The 20329-nt window shown below is 43.6% G+C and overlaps 7 protein-coding genes across 7 annotated transcripts; 4 read left to right on the plus strand and 3 right to left on the minus strand. All coding sequences in view use genetic code 12, as the record gives it.

Moving 5' to 3' along the window:
- Positions 1-1850: 1850 nt before the first annotated feature.
- LODBEIA_P36170 (uncharacterized protein) lies at positions 1851-3527 on the minus strand (the record flags this gene model as incomplete). Its single annotated transcript, XM_066973747.1, has 1 exon — positions 1851-3527. One exon carries the CDS (start codon positions 3525-3527, stop codon positions 1851-1853), a length of 1677 nt encoding a protein of 558 aa, XP_066830555.1.
- Positions 3528-7139: 3612 nt separating this feature from the next.
- Positions 7140-7643, plus strand: LODBEIA_P36180 (uncharacterized protein; the record flags this gene model as incomplete). The annotated part of the gene is made up of 1 exon (XM_066973748.1): positions 7140-7643. One exon carries the CDS (start codon positions 7140-7142, stop codon positions 7641-7643), a length of 504 nt encoding a protein of 167 aa, XP_066830556.1.
- Positions 7644-7719: 76 nt separating this feature from the next.
- LODBEIA_P36190 (uncharacterized protein) lies at positions 7720-9225 on the minus strand (the record flags this gene model as incomplete). Its single annotated transcript, XM_066973749.1, has 1 exon — positions 7720-9225. The coding sequence occupies one exon, from the start codon at positions 9223-9225 to the stop codon at positions 7720-7722; it is 1506 nt and encodes a 501-aa protein (XP_066830557.1).
- Positions 9226-9594: 369 nt separating this feature from the next.
- Positions 9595-10323, plus strand: LODBEIA_P36200 (uncharacterized protein; the record flags this gene model as incomplete). The annotated part of the gene is made up of 1 exon (XM_066973751.1): positions 9595-10323. One exon carries the CDS (start codon positions 9595-9597, stop codon positions 10321-10323), a length of 729 nt encoding a protein of 242 aa, XP_066830558.1.
- A 463-nt stretch (positions 10324-10786) lies between these two features.
- LODBEIA_P36210 (uncharacterized protein) lies at positions 10787-13753 on the plus strand (the record flags this gene model as incomplete). Its single annotated transcript, XM_066973752.1, has 1 exon — positions 10787-13753. One exon carries the CDS (start codon positions 10787-10789, stop codon positions 13751-13753), a length of 2967 nt encoding a protein of 988 aa, XP_066830559.1.
- A 50-nt stretch (positions 13754-13803) lies between these two features.
- On the minus strand, positions 13804-14019 carry LODBEIA_P36220 (uncharacterized protein; the record flags this gene model as incomplete). Its single annotated transcript, XM_066973753.1, has 1 exon — positions 13804-14019. One exon carries the CDS (start codon positions 14017-14019, stop codon positions 13804-13806), a length of 216 nt encoding a protein of 71 aa, XP_066830560.1.
- A 3299-nt stretch (positions 14020-17318) lies between these two features.
- On the plus strand, positions 17319-19217 carry LODBEIA_P36230 (uncharacterized protein; the record flags this gene model as incomplete). Its single annotated transcript, XM_066973754.1, has 1 exon — positions 17319-19217. One exon carries the CDS (start codon positions 17319-17321, stop codon positions 19215-19217), a length of 1899 nt encoding a protein of 632 aa, XP_066830561.1.
- Between the last annotated feature and the right edge of the window lie 1112 nt (positions 19218-20329).

A 20329-nucleotide genomic window follows, 5' to 3' on the forward strand; every position in this document is an offset into this window, starting at 1 on the left:
CCACCCCCCTATAAAGTCAAACAACGCTAAAGAAGTTATAAAACGCAATTAAAGTGAATAAATATATATTAAACAGTATAGTAAGTTACTGCAGTAATTATACAACCAAAAGTAGATGAGTAATAGTCAAAAAAGCAAAATTGGACGTATCTGACTAATCAACCAGCATTAACATCACGACATTGACGTTGGAAGTGGGAATTACAGGACCAAGAGTGTCTCCAAGCAACTCGTCAAGTTCAGCAAAACGCTTCTTGTTGGAAGTTGGAATTATAGGACCAAGGATATCACCAAGCAAATCGTCAAGTTTGGCAAAACGCTTGTCAACGTTGTTCGATGGAGCAGCACCATCAAGACATGTAAGACCAAGAAGTGATTCAAGGATAGAACCAAGAATTTACAATTTTCGACTCGAGAGGGAAATCTCATCATGAATGAACCTACTCAGAGAGCAAATTTTTGGATTGTCAGGGTCGATCACTACCAAACTGTGTTTAATTAATCTAACCAAATCTTACTTTCGACGCTAGACTAGATGCAAAACTCAGCTTTTTTGAGCTTATACCCTCACAAGTTCTCGAGGTTAATTCCACGTTAAGAAACTGAACAAGATTGAACAAAAGCTTATGCTTCAAATGGCTAGCGTGGGGACCCTGAAGACAAAAAAAAACAGCCCCTCCCTACCCCTTATAACCCCTAATTTTGGTTGGTTTTGTGTGACATGGGATAAGGGTGCAACAACTACTCTTCACCATTTGACCTCAGACTTCTACATGGCCGGACTACTTCATTGAAGGAAGATCTAAGACTGCCGGAACAGTTTTGGAAAGCACATTGAAGCCAAATTTACAAAAAGGGTAAATAGCTAGCTTGAATTAGAAACAGTCCACACCGAAAGATACTCAACTCTTTTCGTGATGTTGTAAATTTCGACCATGTACCCTTTTCGAGTGCTATGGAGTCTACGATTACAGTTTCCAATTTAATCACACACTTTAATCCTAACTATTTTTAGAATTTAAATGGCATGTTTTTTTGGGTTTTGGGTATTCGGGGTTAGGCTTTGTCTTTATCGATAGATTCAGCATCCTGTTTCGGCACCGCTAAATTTCGACTTGAAACTGACTTTGCCCCAACTCGGGTCCTTCGAATGCAGCCAAAAAAAAAGGAATGCCCGACTGGCCTAACCTTTCTTTCCTATCGTTCCCGCTTGAACTTTCTTCCGAATTAGCAGCAGCGCCCTAAGTTTGGTTATGTAAAAAGTGCCTTGTTCTTTTTACTTCTTCACTTTTCAATCTTTGCTGTTATTTTTTTGTTTTTTTTCCACTCCCAAAAAGCTGTCTCTTCCGTCACGTTCAACCCGTAAATTGTTGAACAGAGACTAATCGGTCGTTCTTTTTTGCAGAAGAGCAACGAAGTGAGGCATTTGTTGAAGTTCTGATTCCATTCCGTTCTCATCGTTTAACAACTCTTCCATTCCATAATCAACTGCAATGAGACCGGTAAAACAAGAAAAGAAGGAGAGGAGTCTCTAAAAATACGTCAAAGATGAAAGAAAGATACTAGATTCGAGATTCGAGGCTTGAGGTTTTGATAAATAGGAATAATAATACATATATTATTTTGCACCGAAACTTTTGGTAACGAAAATTTTGAGAATATATCAAAATAAAGGAGGAAAAAAACAACCGAAGTTTCGACAATGCATCATGTCGGTATACTGTGTTGGCGTTGTTCTATCATATAGATGCCATTTGAAATGATTAATAATAAAGGATTGTGAATGAAAATGAAAGAAAAATTGTCGAGAAAATGTGTGCTGTATCCAGCGTGGAAGCTTGCCAACAAGTTTACATAAAGTAAGCCAATGCAATAGCAAACAAGGCAAAGACTGGGCTGTTTCCAGAAGCTGCACCTTGCAAGATCGAGACTGTCGTTGAAGACTTTGAAGGGGCAGTTGAACTGGTAACTGGAACCAACGTTGGAGTCGATGAACTGGAAGGACTGGAAGGACTGGAAGGACTAGATGGAACGGCTGAAGAAGGAATTGGACAATAGGTGGTGTAAGTGGTTGATCCTGTGGACACGGTAGTAACACCGGTGGTCTTTGTGACACTAGAGCACTTGTTCTCGGTACAAGTAACAGTAACAACGGTGGTTATACCGATTGAAGGCGACGAGCTTGGTGATGGGGTAGGAGCTGTTGTAGATGTGACACTAGATGAGCTAAGAGTAGTGAGGATGGTCTTGCTGAGCAAAACGGTTGTATCGGTGTCAGATGATGGTTTTGGCGACCACGAAGTGCTTGATGGAACCAGGCTGGTCGAAGTCAATGGACAGTAAGTGGTGTAGACAGTTGAGTTTTCTGTCACTGTAGTGAGTCCGGTTGTAGCAGTAGTCGTGTGACACTTGTCTGACGAACACGAGGTGATTGTGACCACAGTGGTCTTGATTTCAGTGGTTGTTGACGAGGATCCAGCAGGTGAGGCCGAAGAGCTAACAGGGGGAACAACCGAAGAACTCTTTGGTGGAACTGAGGAAGATGAAGATGGTGGGATCGATGAAGGGATAGATGAACTCACTGGAGTTGAAGTCAATGGGCAGTAAGTGGTGTAGACAGTTGAGTTTTCTGTCACTGTAGTGAGTCCGGTGGTAGCAGTAGTCGTGTGACACTTGTCTGACGAACACGAGGTGATTGTGACCACAGTGGTCTTGATTTCAGTGGTTGTTGACGAGGATCCAGCAGGTGAGGCCGAAGAGCTAACAGGGGGAACAACCGAAGAACTCTTTGGTGGAACTGAGGAAAATGAATGTGGAGCACTTGATGAGGAGCTAGCAGGTGGGGCACTTGATGAGGAGCTAGCAGGTGGAGCACTTGATGAGGAGCTAGCAGGTGGAGCACTTGATGAAGAGCTAGCAGGTGGAGCACTTGATGAGGAGCTAGCAGGTGGAGCACTTGATGAAGAGCTAGCAGGTGGAGCACTTGATGAGGAGCTAGCAGGTGGAGCACTTGATGAGGAGCTAGCAGGTGGAGCACTTGATGAAGAGCTAGCAGGTGGAACACTTGATGAGGAGCTAGCAGGTGGAGCACTTGAAGAGGAAGATGAAGATGGTGGAGCGGAGGATGAGGATGAGGGGGAGGTAGCAGTGGTGGTGGTCGTAGTTGGTGGAGCGCTTGACGAAGAAGACGATGGTGGAGCGGAGGAGGATGAAGGGGAGGCAGTAGTGGTGGTGGTGGTTGACGTAGGTGGAGCCGAGGATGGCGATGTCGATGGAGCTTCAGAAGTGGTGGTGGAAGTGGTGGTTGATGGAGTTTCGGGAGTCTTGGTCTTGTTAAAGATCTCGCTCTCAATGCTCTTCTTCTTATCCTCGAGGTAGCTAAGAAGCAGTGTCTTTTTCTCTGCGAGAAGACTCTTTTCTTCATCAATGATACTCTTTTTCTCTTGAAGAAGGTCGTCAAGGAAGCTCAAGTCCGCACAAGCGGTGGCAACCAAAGCAGCAATCGCAGCAACTGTTGAAAATCTCATGATGAAAATAATAAAAGCGAAGGTAAAGAAGCTTGGTGATTTGCTTGTAGAGCCTGTCTTGAAAAATTGAAAGGCAGAAAAACCTCCTTGCAAAGGGTTTCATTCATGGCCTTTATATATTACTTCACCAGGGCTGGTCTTGAAGCTGGCTGATAGCCTCTCGCCACGTGGTGAATGGGAAATATGTCCCTCAAAGGAGATACTTCGGCTTAGTTGTTGTTCTTCTTGTTGTTGTTGTTCATGTGCAAGACAGAGCCAACTCCGTTCTGCATTGGTACAATTCTATTTTTTGTTCCAACCGCATCAGCTTTCGCAGCCAAATATGTGGCCTCATTGCACCTGTCTTCGTCCTATTGGTTGCTTGTGTCATTTTCAAAAGTTTGTTTTTCAAAAGAACAATGTGATCTCGATTCCTACTTTCGTAAAGTTTTTTGCCGTTTTGGTGGTGGTGGTGGTGATGGTGATAAAAGCGGGCCCTTAATGCACCCTATCGTCAGTGCTGGTTGTGTATATGCAAAAAATTTGCAAGGGTTCATGCAGTTCCACATGTTGTTGATATGCAGTGTTTCCTTCATAGTTTGGTCGGTCGATGCCGAGTGACTTAAGTTCAACAAGTTCTCCCCTCCACTCTTTCCCCCTCCCCCCACAAAAAAGCCTTCCCTGAGTTTAACCGAGCAAAACATGGCACTAAATTCAGGTACCTCTACCGTTTTTTAGAGCAACCTTTGACTTTTTGACGTGAAAAAGTGAGCATAGTGGGTTGCGGTCGTTGGTTTATCCACAATCTCAGCTCTCAGCTTCCAGAAAAAAAAGTTGGTCTTGCCGTGCCGCCTGCAAAAGAGCCAGCCATCTGCATTGGACTTATGCACCAGGCGTTGGAAGGCAGTTTGAGTTCATCAACTGGTTGAAAGCAATGCGGCAGCAACAATCGTTGTCAATTGATAAAAAAAGGTTGAACAATAGTTGTAAAAAGAGTCTTTGCTCTGTCTATTATTGTCGGCTGCACGAAATTCAAACCCTCGAAAGGTTTCTTCCAACTTGCGTTTGAAGCCCCGCGTACCTTCGGATGTTTACAATACCGACTATTTGGTACTTTTATTAGCAACAAACGAGTCGAGAACAATCGTCCACATTTAACCATGCATATGGAAACTGCATTCTTGTTACGTTGACGGCCATTATTTTGCTATATTGAGACAAAGTGCTCCTAATTAAAAACTCTGTTCTTGCTGGGACTCGGCAGTTTTTTTTTTTATTTCCTCGCATCAAGAGCGCACTTTTTTTTTTCTCTTCATCTTGAGTGAGGGACATATCAAGTGATGTGCTCTCAACATTGAGTACAGCCTGATATTCAAAATGCAAATGTCTTATTCCAGCTATGAAGTTTTCAATCGAGAGGGTTATGAGAATGGCCCGAGGCATACTATTTGTTGGTAATTTTTTTGGTAGGCTGCAAAACATTCTATTGTGGATATCCGCGTCGGGGCCCGAAGGACAAAGAAAAAAAAAAACATGTGCTTCAATCAGGTGGGTTTTTTAAACTCAGGGCTCAGACGGCACGATGATAATTTCCATGGAACAGAAGTAAACCGGTTCAGGTATTGTGATTGTGACAACTTCAATCATGTTTTCAAGAAAGAGCAATCTTTGCAATTGTTGACTGAATAGGGGTCGGTTGGCTCCAAACCCATACAGTTCCAAGACATAACCTGGTTTCTGAAAGCGGTCAATAATTTGCCAAATCTATATTCGGTCTTCGAGTTTGTATTTTTCTCTACCTGAAGTAGAACTGCCACATTAACACAAAGCTTTTTCTGAGAAGGATGAGCATGTAATTTTAGAACAGTGATGACAATACGGACGTTCTCGTCGTGAGATTCTTTTTTTCACGGTCGTGGAAGCGAAGCAAACGTCGAGGGAAATCTGCTGCAAACCCTGTTCATCCACTAGAACTGTAAAGGGGTCTTAGCTAGACGAAAGAAAGACCGGCGCCTTGAGAAAGTTTTCATTTGCCTGTTTAACTCCTTCCCCTTTTCCGCACAAGCATGCGGAACAGGACCGCGTTCCCTTTGCACTAGAAAAGGTCTAACAATATCGACTGTAAAGTAAGCTCCGAATTCTTTTCCTAAAAAATGAAGCAGGAAACTTCTTTTACTGAATTTGTTCATGATCTTAACGACCAAACACCAACAGACCTTGGGAAGAAGCAACTATGACCAATTTTGCTGTCATATTAGGGCTCTTCTTCATTCAGCCCCAGAATCGAGATGATTATTCTAGGTGCCACTTGTAAATGCACCATGGAAATACAAGCATTCTTGTCATCGTTTTTTTTTCTTTCCATCGACACGAGGAATTCATGTCAACTTGCAAATAGTATAATTGAAAGGTTCCAACAACTCAAGAGTCTGAAGTATCTGGATTTTTTTTTTTCAACAGAACAACTGAACTGAGGGGGGTAGAGAGGGAGGTTTGGGTGCAAAATATAGTGTGGCTTATGTAATAATAATCTTCAAAAGACGCTTACACAATAATGCGAACCAGACACACATTTCAAGAACTTACAATCGAATTACACTCGAGAATAAACCTGTTTTCAACTTACGGACCTAAACTCAAGGATTTTTGCCTATCCAAATTTTTATCGATAGTTATGAACCTATGGATGATGATTTTCGAAAGATAATCATCCATGTCGTGAGGACAAATTGCCCATTTTTTTTTTTTTGGCTCTGTTGATACAAACATACAAAAATGGCGTTAATGAGCGAAGAGTTAGTTGAGACTGACTCCATTTGAGGGTTAGCCTTCTTAGGGTTACCTGTAGAGCTAACTTTCGCTGAAAGACTTGAAACTGAATTATCGGCGAATGGTGAAGTGAAATTTGTAGTACTTTCTTGTAAACACACACACACGCAACAATCGTAGCCTCGAAGCTATTCAGCACTCCTGAGTTTCTTTTCTCGTAGACTCGAGAGTTCCCTTTCGGAATTGATCAAAATCTATGGAATAAACACAGTCGATAGAGAAAGCCAAACGACTCAACTTTATGACAAACTTTGCAGTGACCTCTGAATTTGTATGTGAGACTCCCACCAAGAAAAATAACGCAAAGAATTTACAAACAACAATTCTAGGGGAGGGGCCACTTTGTAGAGGGCTATTGATTGGCAGTATATAAAGGTTGGATGGTATATATATAGATCTAGGCGCCCCTGCTCGATCTCTCTGCTGCTGCTGTTTCCAACTGTCCCATCTAGGATCCGATAAAGTTTGAAACATACCCATGTGTCTCGGACCTAATTACCCTTATCAGTTCCCAATTAGGCAATTTTGTTCGGCTCACCACAAACTTGGAGTAGAACCCACCCACGTACAAAAAAAACCGAATTAAATCAAGGGGAGACATTTCCAATTCACAGGAATAACAATAACAACAACAACCGGTAGGAGTAATACGAACTAGAACTTCAATCAGCTCAACTTCGACAGGTTCTTGGATTCAACTATCAGAAAGAAAAAAAAAAACCAATATTTACATCTTATAGCCACTTTCAGTAAGCGAATTGATCTTGTTTATCACGCTTTTTTTTTTTTTTTGATTTGGTCAAAATGTCATCTAAGAAAGCAGCCATCAACTCAAACGCCAAAAAACACAAGCAGAAATTAGCCGCTCATGCCGAGCTCAGCCAGCGACTTTCCAAGCTACATCAGCAAAAGAAACAGCTTGCATCTACACTCAGCGAACGCAAAGCCGAAAAGTCGAAGCGGACAAAGGAGTTGGAGTCGCTTCGGGAGACCAATACTAAGCTCCAGAATACAATTTATCTCAGTTTGTTTGAGTTTATTTCCTCGCCTCAGTTTGAACGATGTTTCCCGATTTTGGAATTCCAAAGTGCCATATTGTTGGGATGCATTGAGTTGATGAACCTGGGACGATTGTCTGGTGATGTGAGGTCAGAACCTGGTGTTCCAGTGAGATTGAAAAATGAGGAACATGGGGAGAATCTGAATATGGTGATGACTATTAGGGATGGGGAAATGCGGAGTATCTTGACTAGGGCAAATGACTGGATACGGAAATGGGAGGCTGAGGGAAAAGCCAGTATACGGTAGAGGGAAGTGTCTCCTCCCGCGAATGCCAATATAGATTTGCTAGATTATATATACATACATATATTTACAAGTAAATTCAGAATACATTCTGATACGTGTTTAGTTTCCCCTCCAACTGAAACACTTGACATGCTTCCAAGATGCTGCTCTTCAACTCTTGTGGCACGTTTCCTTGATGTTCAGCAATAAAGTCATCTATAAACGGCAAGAGCCACATGACTCTTCCCAAATCGTTTGACCTTTGCGCTGCGTCCAACATGATGAGGAACAATTCGCAGTCAAAAATTGTGCCTTCGACCAAGGTGTCGCCCGTGTAGCTCAACTGTATACTTTGCAGATCATTCGAGTGAAGCACGATTTTATCAAACAACAAGTCCAAATACTCAAACAATCCGATGTCTATTGCCGATTTCATGATTGCGTACATGCACTCGCGGGAGATAGCCAACCCCGTAATGTCGAAATCAGACCCGGGTATCACTCGCGGTAACCGGTGTTTGGATCGAGAGAGCAAGGGGGACTTGATCACCATTACCTCGCCTGCGACTTTATCCAACTTGAGAAATGAAAGAAGCTCCACGAATGTGCCTTGGTCCTTACGCGGTACCTGGTACGCCATGAGTGAACTCAAGATGTTTGGTTCTTGCTGGACCAAGTGAAGAAAATGGTCAGCCATCAATTGCGCTGTAATTGAACCGGCCGACCCCGGTGGTGGCTGGGCGAGCACCGAGGGTTGGTGCTTGTATTGGAAAAGTGATAGATAGACAATCTGCTGGTAGTTGAAAAGCCCGAGCTGGCCAAACTTGTCAAGTAGAAAAGACCATACTTGAACCGTGGGTATATGTGCATGCGTCGATTGCAAAATCCCCACGATTCGACGTGCTAATTGCAAATGGCGCAATTCATCCTCAGTATCTTGGTATTTTCGGCATGCAGTCTTGAGTCTCTCCAATATTTCTGAATCATCGCGATGGGGCAGCAAAAAACGTATGGGAACTTCGGGGCCACGTTCGGCGCCGAGCTCAGCATCCAAGTAATTGAGATACTGCGAAGATTTAAAATTGTAGAAATTCCGCCTGTATTGTTGCAAAGAAAAAAAATCATCACTTTTTTTAAACTCATGCATCAACAGCTGACCCTGGTGCTGGCTTTGACTAGCTTGTCTCGACAATTGCATTTCGATAACGACAGCTTCAAGCAACATGTTGCTCATTAGCATCATTGTATTTCTCACTTCCATGTCGTTATACAAGAATCTTCCGCCGCCAACCTCGCCACAAAGCTCTTCATAAGAGGCAACAGTGCACCCAGAATCATGCTCGGCAAACATTGCCGCAATGTTTTCCTTGCTTTGAAGTATTTCAATGACGTTTGCTTGATGTTGTCTGTACTGCTGGGCCATCGCCACGGCCGTCTCGTACTCCTTGAGTCGTCGTCTGCTCCTCTTTAACCGTCTCTCCTGTGCCTTTGCGGCGTCATACGTTGCTGGTCGCTGCTGTTTTTGGAAATGTCTTGCCTGAATGAAAGTCGCAAGGTGACTTCGTAGCCTGGGTAGTTTTAACCGTAGATGCAACAGCCGCATCTCTTCAAGTGTTTATCCGCAAAAAGGCTACCGTATCAACCTGGATAGCAGCATATGGAAGCAAAAACGAAACAAAACAAAAAAAAAACTATAGATCTGGCGATCTAACAGGTAGGTAGTGGAATCTCTTGTCAATGGATCCTATGGCACTCCACTTTTTCTTTCTTTAACTTGACCTTGTTTGATCTTTCGTGGCTTGAGCGTAGAACATGAAAAAAAGAGTGAGGCACTTTGTTGAAAAATTCACATCGTCAAAACCAGAGAGCAAAAAAAAAAAAAAACAAGGACCAGTCCTTTGAATCAAGAGCCAATTCCTTTAATCAACACAGAGTTCCATCCAATTCAAGCATTCCGAGCATCCAGCATAGTATGAAGTTCTTCAATTTCTTCGCTGCAGCAGCATTGACTTCTATTGCCAGCGTTTCGGCATACGAGACGACCGAGAAGCAAGTGGTTGACATCTTGATTGATTATTCCATCACACAGACACCAGAGTTGACACGTAACGACGTTGCTGAGTGGATCAACGGCGATGAGGTCACCATTGAGTACCATGTCAACAACAACGAAGCAGAAGAAATCACCGTGATTGGAGTCACTGGCCAATTCACCAACCCGGTGACCAATGAGGTCGTCACCAACTTGACGCAAGGCAGAGTCGGTCCTCTCACCATTGCTCCAGGCACATCGGGCTCCTTTAAGCAAAACATTGGCATCGACTTGGTTCCTGACAACTATGAGTTGGTTCCTCAAGTTTTCATTGCTCACCAGGACTTGATCAAAGTTATTCCATGCCGCGGACAGTTGGCTTCAGTTTCAGACAAGGTCATTTCCTTCCTTGACCCAAGACTCATCTTTTTGGAGTTGGTCTTGTTGGCTTCATTGGGCGGCGTTGCTTATTTGGCTTACGAAATCTGGGGTAAAAAATATTTACACGGCGTTTCCGCTGCTAAAGCTAAAAAGACACAGGTTTCCGCTCCAGCTAGTGCTGGAGCTGGAGCTGGTGCCGGTGCCGGTGCTCTGACCGCGTCCGGTTACAACGTCGACTGGCTTCCCGAGGGACACTTGAAGCAAAAAAAGACCAAAAAAGTAGCATAAGAAGCCGGCGCGTGGCAAGGCAGAGTGTTGAAGAGCAACTGATGTGTCCTTCTTTTTATCTTTTATCTTTTCCAAAAAAAAAAAAAAAACCCCCCCGGACAGTTGAGGTCCCATGACTCTGATATGTGAATGTGTATATGGTTGTTGTATATTCGTAACCCACATCTGTTGTGTCTTTTCTCGTATACTGTAGTGTTGGTTGTAGAATCAGCCACCACCCCAATATACCCAGAAGGCAGAGCATCAAGTACTGTGTGTGTTTTCATTTCACCATCAAAGGGAGACAAACAGAACATAACTTTTTGCACCAAAACTAGCCCTTTTCTTTCCTGGAGAACCGCCAACAGTCAAGAAACCACATTCAACTTTACCCAAGCATATATGGTGAAACGGCGACAACATTAATCATCATTGCCATCTGCGTTTCATTCGATTTGATTCCATAAACAGTCAATTTGTGACAATGAGATTGTATCTCAATGAGAAACCACGAGCCTTTGTCATTACAGCTACTACGCATGCATTGATAATCAGACACCCGAGTCCAACCTACAAACATAGGAGCCTACGAGGATTTATTCAGGGTCACAAGAACAAGGACAACACCAAGGACAATAGCCGAGTTTTCGTTGAATTTGTGTCCAAGGATTATGTCGATGTCAGCATGTATCGAGATGTGACGCCGAAAGGAGCCAAATTGATTGCATTTCTCGGTATCTTGAGCTTAAAGTCCAAGATTTTCCTCGGCTTTGTCACCAAAGATGAGCACGTTGCTTCTCCTACGATGAATGAGAAGATTTACAAAATAACAGGCACCGAGTTTTACTGTTTGAATAACGATGAGTATGACCACTTGTTTGATTTGGATTACAATAGCTATATGGATAGCGAGAGAATCAAGTACCCAGCGTCCTCGGTGCAGAACCTACTATCAAGTGGCGCGTTTTACTACTCAATGGATTTCGATATAACCTCCCACATTCAAGAACGAGGGTTTGGCAGGACGGAGTTTCAGCTAATTGCAGACACGAGCTATTTCAACCGCTTTCTGTGGAACAAGTTTATGATTGGCGAGTTGCTCGAGTTTCGAAATAGGCTAACACCGCAGGAACAGCGGCAAGTGGACTCTTCGGGTTTTGTTACCGTCATTATGCGCGGCTATGCCAAGTCTGTCAATACGGAAATTGCAGGACAAGAAGCATTGATGACATTGATCTCGAAGCAAAGCTGCGCGAAAGAAGGCCCCTTGTTCGGCGACTGGGGCTGCGACGGTAATGGCTTTGTTTCAAACTATTTGGAATCGGAGGTGATTATTTACACGGAAAAGTTTTGCTTATGCTATGTCATTGTGAGGGGGAACGTGCCCATGTACTGGGAGTTGGAGAATAATTTTGCAGCAAAGACATTTCTCAATGCCAATGGCAAGCAGATTGAGTTTCAAAGATCATTTGAGGCGTCGCAGGAGGCACTTGTCCGGCATTTTGACCGACTTGGTAATCAGTTTGGAGACGTGCACATATTCAACGAGCTTTCCGACAAGTCGTACAAGGGAGTGTTGAATGCCTCGTTCGAAGAGCAAATAAAGTATTACTTGAAACATCGAGAAGATTCAAAACCGGCCGAATTCAAAGTCTTTTATACCCATCTCCCCATACCCGCATCAAGAACGCGGAAACTCGGGTATACTTCACAAAATCCGTACGACATTGTTGCCACTTTTATCGACTCTGCTGTTCGCTTTGGAGCTTTATTTTACGACAACTCGTCGATGAGTTTTGTTGGTAAACAATTGGGGGTTTTCCGGGTGAACTCGTTTGACAGTTTGAGCAAGGCCAATTTTTTGTCCAAAGTGATTTGTCAAGAGGTTATTAAATTGGCGTTCCAGGATATTGGCATCGAATTGGATCGCGAGTTTTTCTCAAAACATGCTAAATTATGGCAAGAGAATGATAGCCAAATTTCCAAGTTGGTGCTAAACTATGTGTCGAGCACCGACAAATTGCAGACGAGTAGTGTCTCGCATGCCTCATCGGTTAAAACGCACATTACCAAGAAGTACTTGGCCGGGATGGTTGAAAATACAAAGCCCAATGAGTTGGCATTGTTAAAGTTGTTGGGAAGGTTGCAAGATCAGCACGTGATAACGGTGCATAATCCGCTTCATGATTACGTGGCCAACGAACTTAACCAAAGGAGCAAGGAGTTTACATCTCAGCTGGACATATCGCTTTTTGCATCGACGTTTAATGTCAATGGCACTGTATACGACGGAGACATTGAAGAATGGATCTTCCCCAACGACAAGATGCACGATTTGGTCTTTATAGGACTACAGGAAATCATCGAGTTGAAGCCGGGGCAAATGGTAAACACCGATTTCAGACACAAGACTCAATGGGAAAGAAAGATTTTGGATTGCTTGCTGACGCGTGGCAAATACATGACCATGTGGAGTGCTCAATTGGGAAGCATAGCGTTGTTTTTTTACGTTCGAGAGTCGCAGCTTAAATTTGTATCGAACGTTGAGTTTTCGTTCAAGAAAACGGGGCTTGGTGGAGTAGCAGCAAACAAAGGTGGAGTTGCCGTGAGCTTCAAGTTCTCAGATACAAGCATCTGCTTTGTCTGCTCTCATCTTGCCGCGGGGTTAAGCAACGACGACGAACGCCACAGCAATTACAAGACGCTTGTCAAGGGACTCCAGTTTTCCAAAAACAAGCGCATCCCCGACCATGACGTTGTCGTTTGGGTGGGGGATTTCAACTACAGAATCAACTTATCTAACGAGCATGTCAAACCGTTGATCTTGCAAAAGAAATATGCCAAATTGTTTGAGTTTGACCAGTTGAATCAACAAATGGCTAGCGGCGAATCGTTCCCCTTTTACGGCGAACAAGAAATACATTTCCCACCAACATATAAATTCGACAATGGAACCAAAGTTTACGATTCAAGTGAAAAACAGAGAATCCCCGCATGGACGGACCGTATTCTTTACTTATCTCGACAAAATCTAATCAAACCAATCGAGTACGACTGCGTGCCCAACATTACATTTTCAGATCACCGAGCCGTGTATGCGATTTTCCAAATCACCGTTAAGATTATCAACCAAACCATCAAAAAGAAGATCTCAAACCACTTGTATGAAACATACAAGCTCAAACACGGGGGATTGCAAGCCATTGCCTCCAGTGCGTTTGACGTTGACAAGAAAATCTTTGATTATGATAATAGAAACTTACCAGCTCCAAGTTCAGACAAGAGCAAATGGTGGCTTGACGGAGGCCGGCCGGCAAAAGTCACCATCCCAGGTCTAGCCGATCATGAATGCGAACTAGTATGCAACCCTTGGCACCCGATAAACCCATTTGTATCCACCAACGAGCCCGAGTTTGTACCGCTCAAGGAACTAGAAAGCATGCTAGATTGAATCAAGAAGTAAAAAAAAAAAAACAATTCCATTGCATTGCATTTTAATAGTTAATTGGATTTGTCCTGAGTCACTTCTTTCTCTGCGCTGTTTTCTTGCGGATCCAGGTGGCCATTTTCCTCGGCTAAGCCTTCAGCTTCTTGTAAAATTGAATCGAGTTTGGCTTCGAATGCATCCAACATTTTCTCCAAGTTGGTCGCCTGAGTTTCTGCTGCAGTTAGTTGCTTGTACGTATCCGCTATGTCCACCGGTTGCTCTTGAGTCATCGTTTCGGGTGTGGGTTTCGAAGCGTGTGTATGTTGGCGTTATACTCGTGGTTGTTTTTTGAGTATTTGTTGATTCATTGTTGATTGGATTTTGGTTGAGTACACTACCACGCGGACTTTGTTAAGTTACAGTCAGATCCGCTCTTCTGTTACACACGTTGTTTCCATTTGAAAGAGGGTTGGTTTCTGGATACTATTAAGCTGACCTAGAGCTTTTGCATTAGTTCCAGGTCTCTTCAATTGACCAAACTCCAATGGATTTATTCCACCACCCATCTTTAAGTGATTCTCGCTACTCAACATGCACTCTTTTCTGAAAGGGAATTTTCCCATGTACTATTGCTTTGTTAATACATGTGGTGGGATCAGACTCCTCGGCCAGTAAGAGCTCTCAAAATGTACTGAAGTGACCTCTTCAGTAGTGGTTTCAATACTGTTTTCTTTCCCTTCGATTGCGAAAGCATAACCTCGAGTTGATTCATATCATCAGAATTTGTTTTTTTTTTTTCGCAGCCAAAAAAAGTGTTTTGAGTCTATTGAGACATAGTTTATGAATGCAAATTTGTCTGACAATGACACCAATAGGGTTCCGTGCTTTCGTCAGAATTCAGAAAATCAATGTCATCAGTCATCCCAATCATTTGCACGCACGATGAACGTTCAACAATAGCACGCCATGTCCTCCTCTCTAGAGTCAATTTATCTATCAACAGCGTCAAGAAAATAACAGTTTTTGACGCAACGGTCGATGATGGTGCAATGCATTTTTGGATCGTTATTGTTTCGAGAGACGAGTCAATTCAGTACGGTGAGCTCGATAGTATCACCACCATTTAGACTAGTATACGAGAATGGCAGACGGGCGCAATTCCTCGCCAAGGGTTCCACCAAGAATCCATCGCGAATTTCCACTATTCTTCGTCTACGAGCTCTTCATAAATGCCTTGCCTTTTTGGGGACACCACTCTTTTTTAGGGCAATAACGACTGCCAGATTTTACAAGTGGCATGAGCCCAGTGCAACGTACTCTGTTTGTTTTTTTGCGTTTCGATTCGTTGACGATATGGCGGAATTCGCCAATCTTGATATTTTTTTTTCTAAATAAAAAAACACCACCGCCTCTTGGAGCCGAAGGTGGCTGCATCCGTATTTTCTTTTTCTGGTTGCGCTGCACAATAATCCCATTTGCCGTACCCTTGAGCACGAAAGAAGAATCGTCAATGTTCAATCCAGCAACTGTAGCTTAAACTATAAGTCACAAGTGCCCGGGCCATGAGCTTCACTGCCTTGATTTAAAAGGACTCGATCGAGGCATATGGTCCTGAAAGATTTTTCCACCGGACAATAGAATGCACATGATAAAGAAAGAAAAAAAAAGGCTGCAATGAATAATTATAACAATAGCTTCTCACCTCCATATTTTGCTGCTCTCCATCCCTTTCGCAAATACATTGAAGGTAAAAAAAAGGACGACCATTTGTGTGTGGAAACTTGATTGACTTTTTCAATACTCATTAGGCAACGTCTTGCCCCGATATGCTCAGCGCAACTTTTTGCAATGGTTAGGCCCGTTTCCTCTCAGGGTCGCAAGTTTAAGAATAAAAAAATAAAAAGCTTGGTTCGTTTTCTCAAGGGTTTGAGACAGGGGGCAAGAGGGGAGGACCCAAACTAAGTGGCCGCGAAACCGTTTTCATATTTTTCAGCCAAAAAAGAAAGGGAGATTGACGTTTGCTGCTCTCCGTTGCTGTTGCCCTAAGCCTCGAGAATGTATCCTTTTTTTTTTCTTTGCATTTGTTTGTCAACATTTGGCTCCTTTCAGTCAAATGGAAGGGTTCTTTCACCAACCCCGACCATCAACATCCTGCAAAAATTGCGCGAATCAAAAGCTCTTGCGCCCAATTTGACTGAAATTGGAAAAAAAAACCAAAAATTTGGTGCACTGTTTTATCGGCCGTCGCCTAATTGGATTTAATGAATTCTGCATTGAAAATTGACGAGGGACTAGACGACAACCTCAGGGCGCCCTTTTTTTTCCTTTTCTTCTAGACCCTGCAAATCTATGGTCGTTGACGGAGTGGTGAATAAACTCATTAGACTAAGTTCGCAACGGGCGGTGAAGCGACAGCCAAGTTTGCAAGCTGTCAAAAGCTTCTGGAGGCTGGGAGCAAGTTGAATATCAGTGGAGGTTGACTGGGCGAATGATAACCGTTTGAAAAAAAAACGGCCTTTTCTTTTCCCAGAAAGTTAAACTATAATCCTGATACAAAGGTCTGACATTTCGCAGCCGTCACAGCTCCACTGTTCCAGATGTGGTTTCAAGTCCTCCAAAACGTGCAGCAAAAATCTAGACTACATCCAGACGCAGATCCCCAGAATAGACGAGTGCTAAGAACAGTCAGGATAAGACAGGGCAAGTAGTGCATGGCGACTAAGAAGCAAGCCGCGGGCCTTTACACTTTGTAATGCTCTTTCTCCAACCTCTCCTCCTCCTACTCTATAATTGAGCACATGCAGTTTCATTTTTTTCAAATGTTTCAAGATTGTTTGAGGTCAGTTGTCATCAAAACGCGAGATCTATTGAATCAAAGAAAAACAAACACCAGCGACACCAATCGATCCTTTCGTAGCAAAATTTGTCTACTTTTCAAATTTGTCGATAACGGCCACTTTGATTAAGAATTTGGTTTTTTTGTCGTTGGCTTGACAAGTGATGACCGTTCCCCAATGGACACACTGTTGAGGATAGACAACTATTCATCCTGGTGGAGAGTAAGCTTGCATGTGCACTTTAAGTGGCTTGTCCCTGAGGCATTGGTTGCAATCATCATGGCAGGGTCCCTTCCCCCCAGTCGCGCGTTTCAGAACTGTCGCGAATTTAGAAACAAAATTAGAGGATGCGCATTAGAGGGTGAGCTGCAAAACAAAAAAAAAAAAATGGATTCTGTCACAATTCAATGTTTTGCGAGGTCTGTTTCCAAACCGCCAACCATGAACTGAAAACTTCCACTAGTGTAATGTGCGTTGTCGTCAATAATAACAACAGTATGTTGTTGGTGGTATTCTAGGGAAACCAAAAAAAGAAAATTAAGAAAAAAAAGGAAAAAAAAAGAACAAATGGAAATAGCTGCTTCAAGAAAGGTTAAAACAAAACGGTCGAGGACAAGAGCATTATAAATAGATGATGAAAAGACCTTGTTGCAAAAAACATGATCCGTTCAAAGCTTGACTCATCCAACCAACTTCACACTTTCGCTGAAAATCAAGACTTTTTGTTCTTTTTAAATTGCTGTTTTTAGATCATGAGAGTTTCTACAGTTGCAGTCACTGCTGGATTGTTGGCTTCAGCGCAAGCCCATTTTGATGTCGGCTTTGGTGCCGAGCTTGGCCTTGGCCTTGGGCTTGGTCTTGGTAAAGACAAAGCAGAACCCCCAGCACCGGCTCCAACAACACCAACTACACAAGCGCCAGCACCTACTACTCCAGAGAAAACAGTGTACACCACAGACCACAGGATTTCAACCACTGTCATCACCGTCACCAAATGTAAGGATAACAAGTGTTCATCAGTGCCAGTCACTACAGGAGTGGTTACTGTCACGGACGAGACTAGTATATTTACTACTTACTGTCCATTGACTGCTGAATCGTCATCTGTATCATCATCATCATCCGAGTATACTTCAACCCTGACCTCGTCATCGCTGTCATCGTCATCGCTGTCATCCTCATCGCTGATTTCGTCGTCTTTGTCTTCATCGGTTCTCCCTGTTTCATCAAAGCCACCCATTTCCACCAAAACTGATGTTGCAACCACAACTGTCGTAGTCACATCATGCCACGAAGACAAGTGCCACACAAGCACTGCCACTACTGGTGTCACCACTGTGACTGAAGACACAACAGTCTACACCACCTACTGCCCATTAACAGCTGAATCATCATCCGAGGCCCCATCATCGCTGCCTTCATCTGTTGCTCCATCATCGGAGGCCCCATCATCGCTGACATCATCTGTTGCTCCATCATCTGAGGCCCCATCATCTGAGGCCCCATCATCGCTGACATCATCTGTTGCTCCATCATCGCTGCCTTCATCCGTTGCCCCATCATCAGAGGCCCCATCATCGCTGACTTCATCATCTTTGACTTCGTCGGTTCTCCCTGAATCGTCAGTGGCAACCATCTCCACCAAAACTGATGTTGCAACAACAACTGTCGTAGTCACATCATGCCACGAAGACAAGTGCCACACAAGCACTGCCTTGACTGGTTTGACTACAGTTACTGAGGACACTACAGTCTACACCACTTACTGCCCATTGACTGCTGAATCCTCATCTGCACCTTCAACATCTGAGGCCCCATCATCCCTGACTTCATCCGTTGCTTCAACATCCGTTACTCCATCATCCCTGACTTCATCCGTTGCTTCAACATCCGTTGCTTCAACATCCGAGTCTTCCTCGTCTGTTGCTTCATCATCCAAGTCTTCATCATCTGTTGAAACTACCCCATCGGCTGTTGCCCCAACGCCAAGTGCTCCGGCTTCCAGCTCATCAACTGAATCTACAACCTCCACTACCCCGGAGACTGTTGACGCGGAATCAACTACTCCTGAGAAGGAAGCCAAGGTCGAAACAACTCCAGCTGCTGCTGAACCAACCACAAGCTCAACTATTGTTGTCGACCAGACAAGTACAGAGGAAACTCCAAATGCTGTTGATGCAACTAGTGTTTCTACTCCTCCTGCCGCTGCTGCCGTTGAACCAACCACCAGCACTACCCCTGCCGCTGCTGCCGTTGAACCAACCACCAGCACTACCCCTGCTGCCGTTGACGCTGAACCAACCACCAGTACTACCCCTGCTGCTGCTGAACCAACCACCAGCACTACCCCTGCCGCTGCCGCTGCTGAACCAACCACCAGCACTACCCCTACCCCTGCTGCTGCTGAACCAACCACTAGCACTGCTCCTGCTGCTGTGGATGCTACTAGTGTTTCTACTTCTCCAGCTGCTGCTGCTGTCGAACCAACTAGCGCTGCACCAGCAACCACTCCACTCACTAGTACCACCAGTCTCGCTGCTCAAGCTAGTACTTATAGCTCAATTCCTTCAGCATCGGCTTATGAAGGTGCTGCATCTACCAATGGACCAACCTACGCCTTGTTGGCCATCGCATTGGCTTACTTCATCTAAGCTGATTCCAAAATAGTGATTTTTTAAAAAAAATTAATAAATTACATCCTCATGAGCACCTTTTTGTTTAACGATCCCTCAACAACAACAACCAATCAAAATTAGATCACAACTTCAGTTCTATACATTTCCCACTTGAACATTCGTCTCGGATTTCGATGGGGAAAAGCAAAAAAAAAAAAGAAGAAAAGAAAAATGTCCTTTTCATGTACCTTGATTCTGTTTGGCCACAATTTTTTTTCGGTTCAAGATTTGACTTTTACTAGGCTTTTGTTAGCATTTCTGTACTATATAATTGGTGAAAATATATAAAATTTTGCATTTCAAGGTCCCCTCTGATGACCCTCAGTCATCATCTCTTGATTTTCGGGATAAATTCAATCGCTTTTTTTTCCCCCTTAATGACGTTACGATTGCAGGCTAATCTCCTGCCGCGGGCTCTGTTGCAAACAATTCACTCTAGCAACTATTAGGCATATCCCTTCAGGTACAATTGCACCATAGAGTAGACCCCCCCACCCCCACCGCACTCCATTGACCCAAAAAGAGCAAGCACTAATAGCGGTGGGACAGTATACTATCCTCTTTCAAAGCTTCCTCCACGTGTCTCCGCAAAGCCAAAACTTTTCGAGAAACACGAAGTGAGGACTGACAATGGATTGTTTGATTTACAAGGGTGCCCTTCGACAAGTCAGCTTGATCTGGTTCTTTGACAAATAAACATTTCAGCACCCCCCTAATGAGCTCGATATTATTGAAAAACAAAAACCAAAAACCTAACCATGGAAAGCCGCTGTTGAAGAATGCAATTACGCGTGTACAAGAGACACTCGTTGGATAGAATGTGTGGCGTAAGTAAATACAGGGCCTTAATTACCCGGATCATCCAAAACAAAACAAGAGAAAATGCCAACGCAGCTCCTAAAATTAGCATCGAGTCAGTATCCAACAACATGGCTCACGATAATGCCAATTGCGTTGTGCTGTACTTGTTGAATGAATCAAAATAAACAGAAGAGAAGCAGCCTATTACATGTTTGTCATCAAGTCCATCAAGACGGAGACGATTGTTGAGGGGTCTCGAGGATTGAACCAAATAGTGAGGATTCCAA

The sequence above is a fragment of the Lodderomyces beijingensis genome, assembly GCF_963989305.1.
Source record: "Lodderomyces beijingensis strain CBS 14171 genome assembly, chromosome: 4".
NCBI classification, from domain to species: domain Eukaryota; kingdom Fungi; phylum Ascomycota; class Pichiomycetes; order Serinales; family Debaryomycetaceae; genus Lodderomyces; species Lodderomyces beijingensis.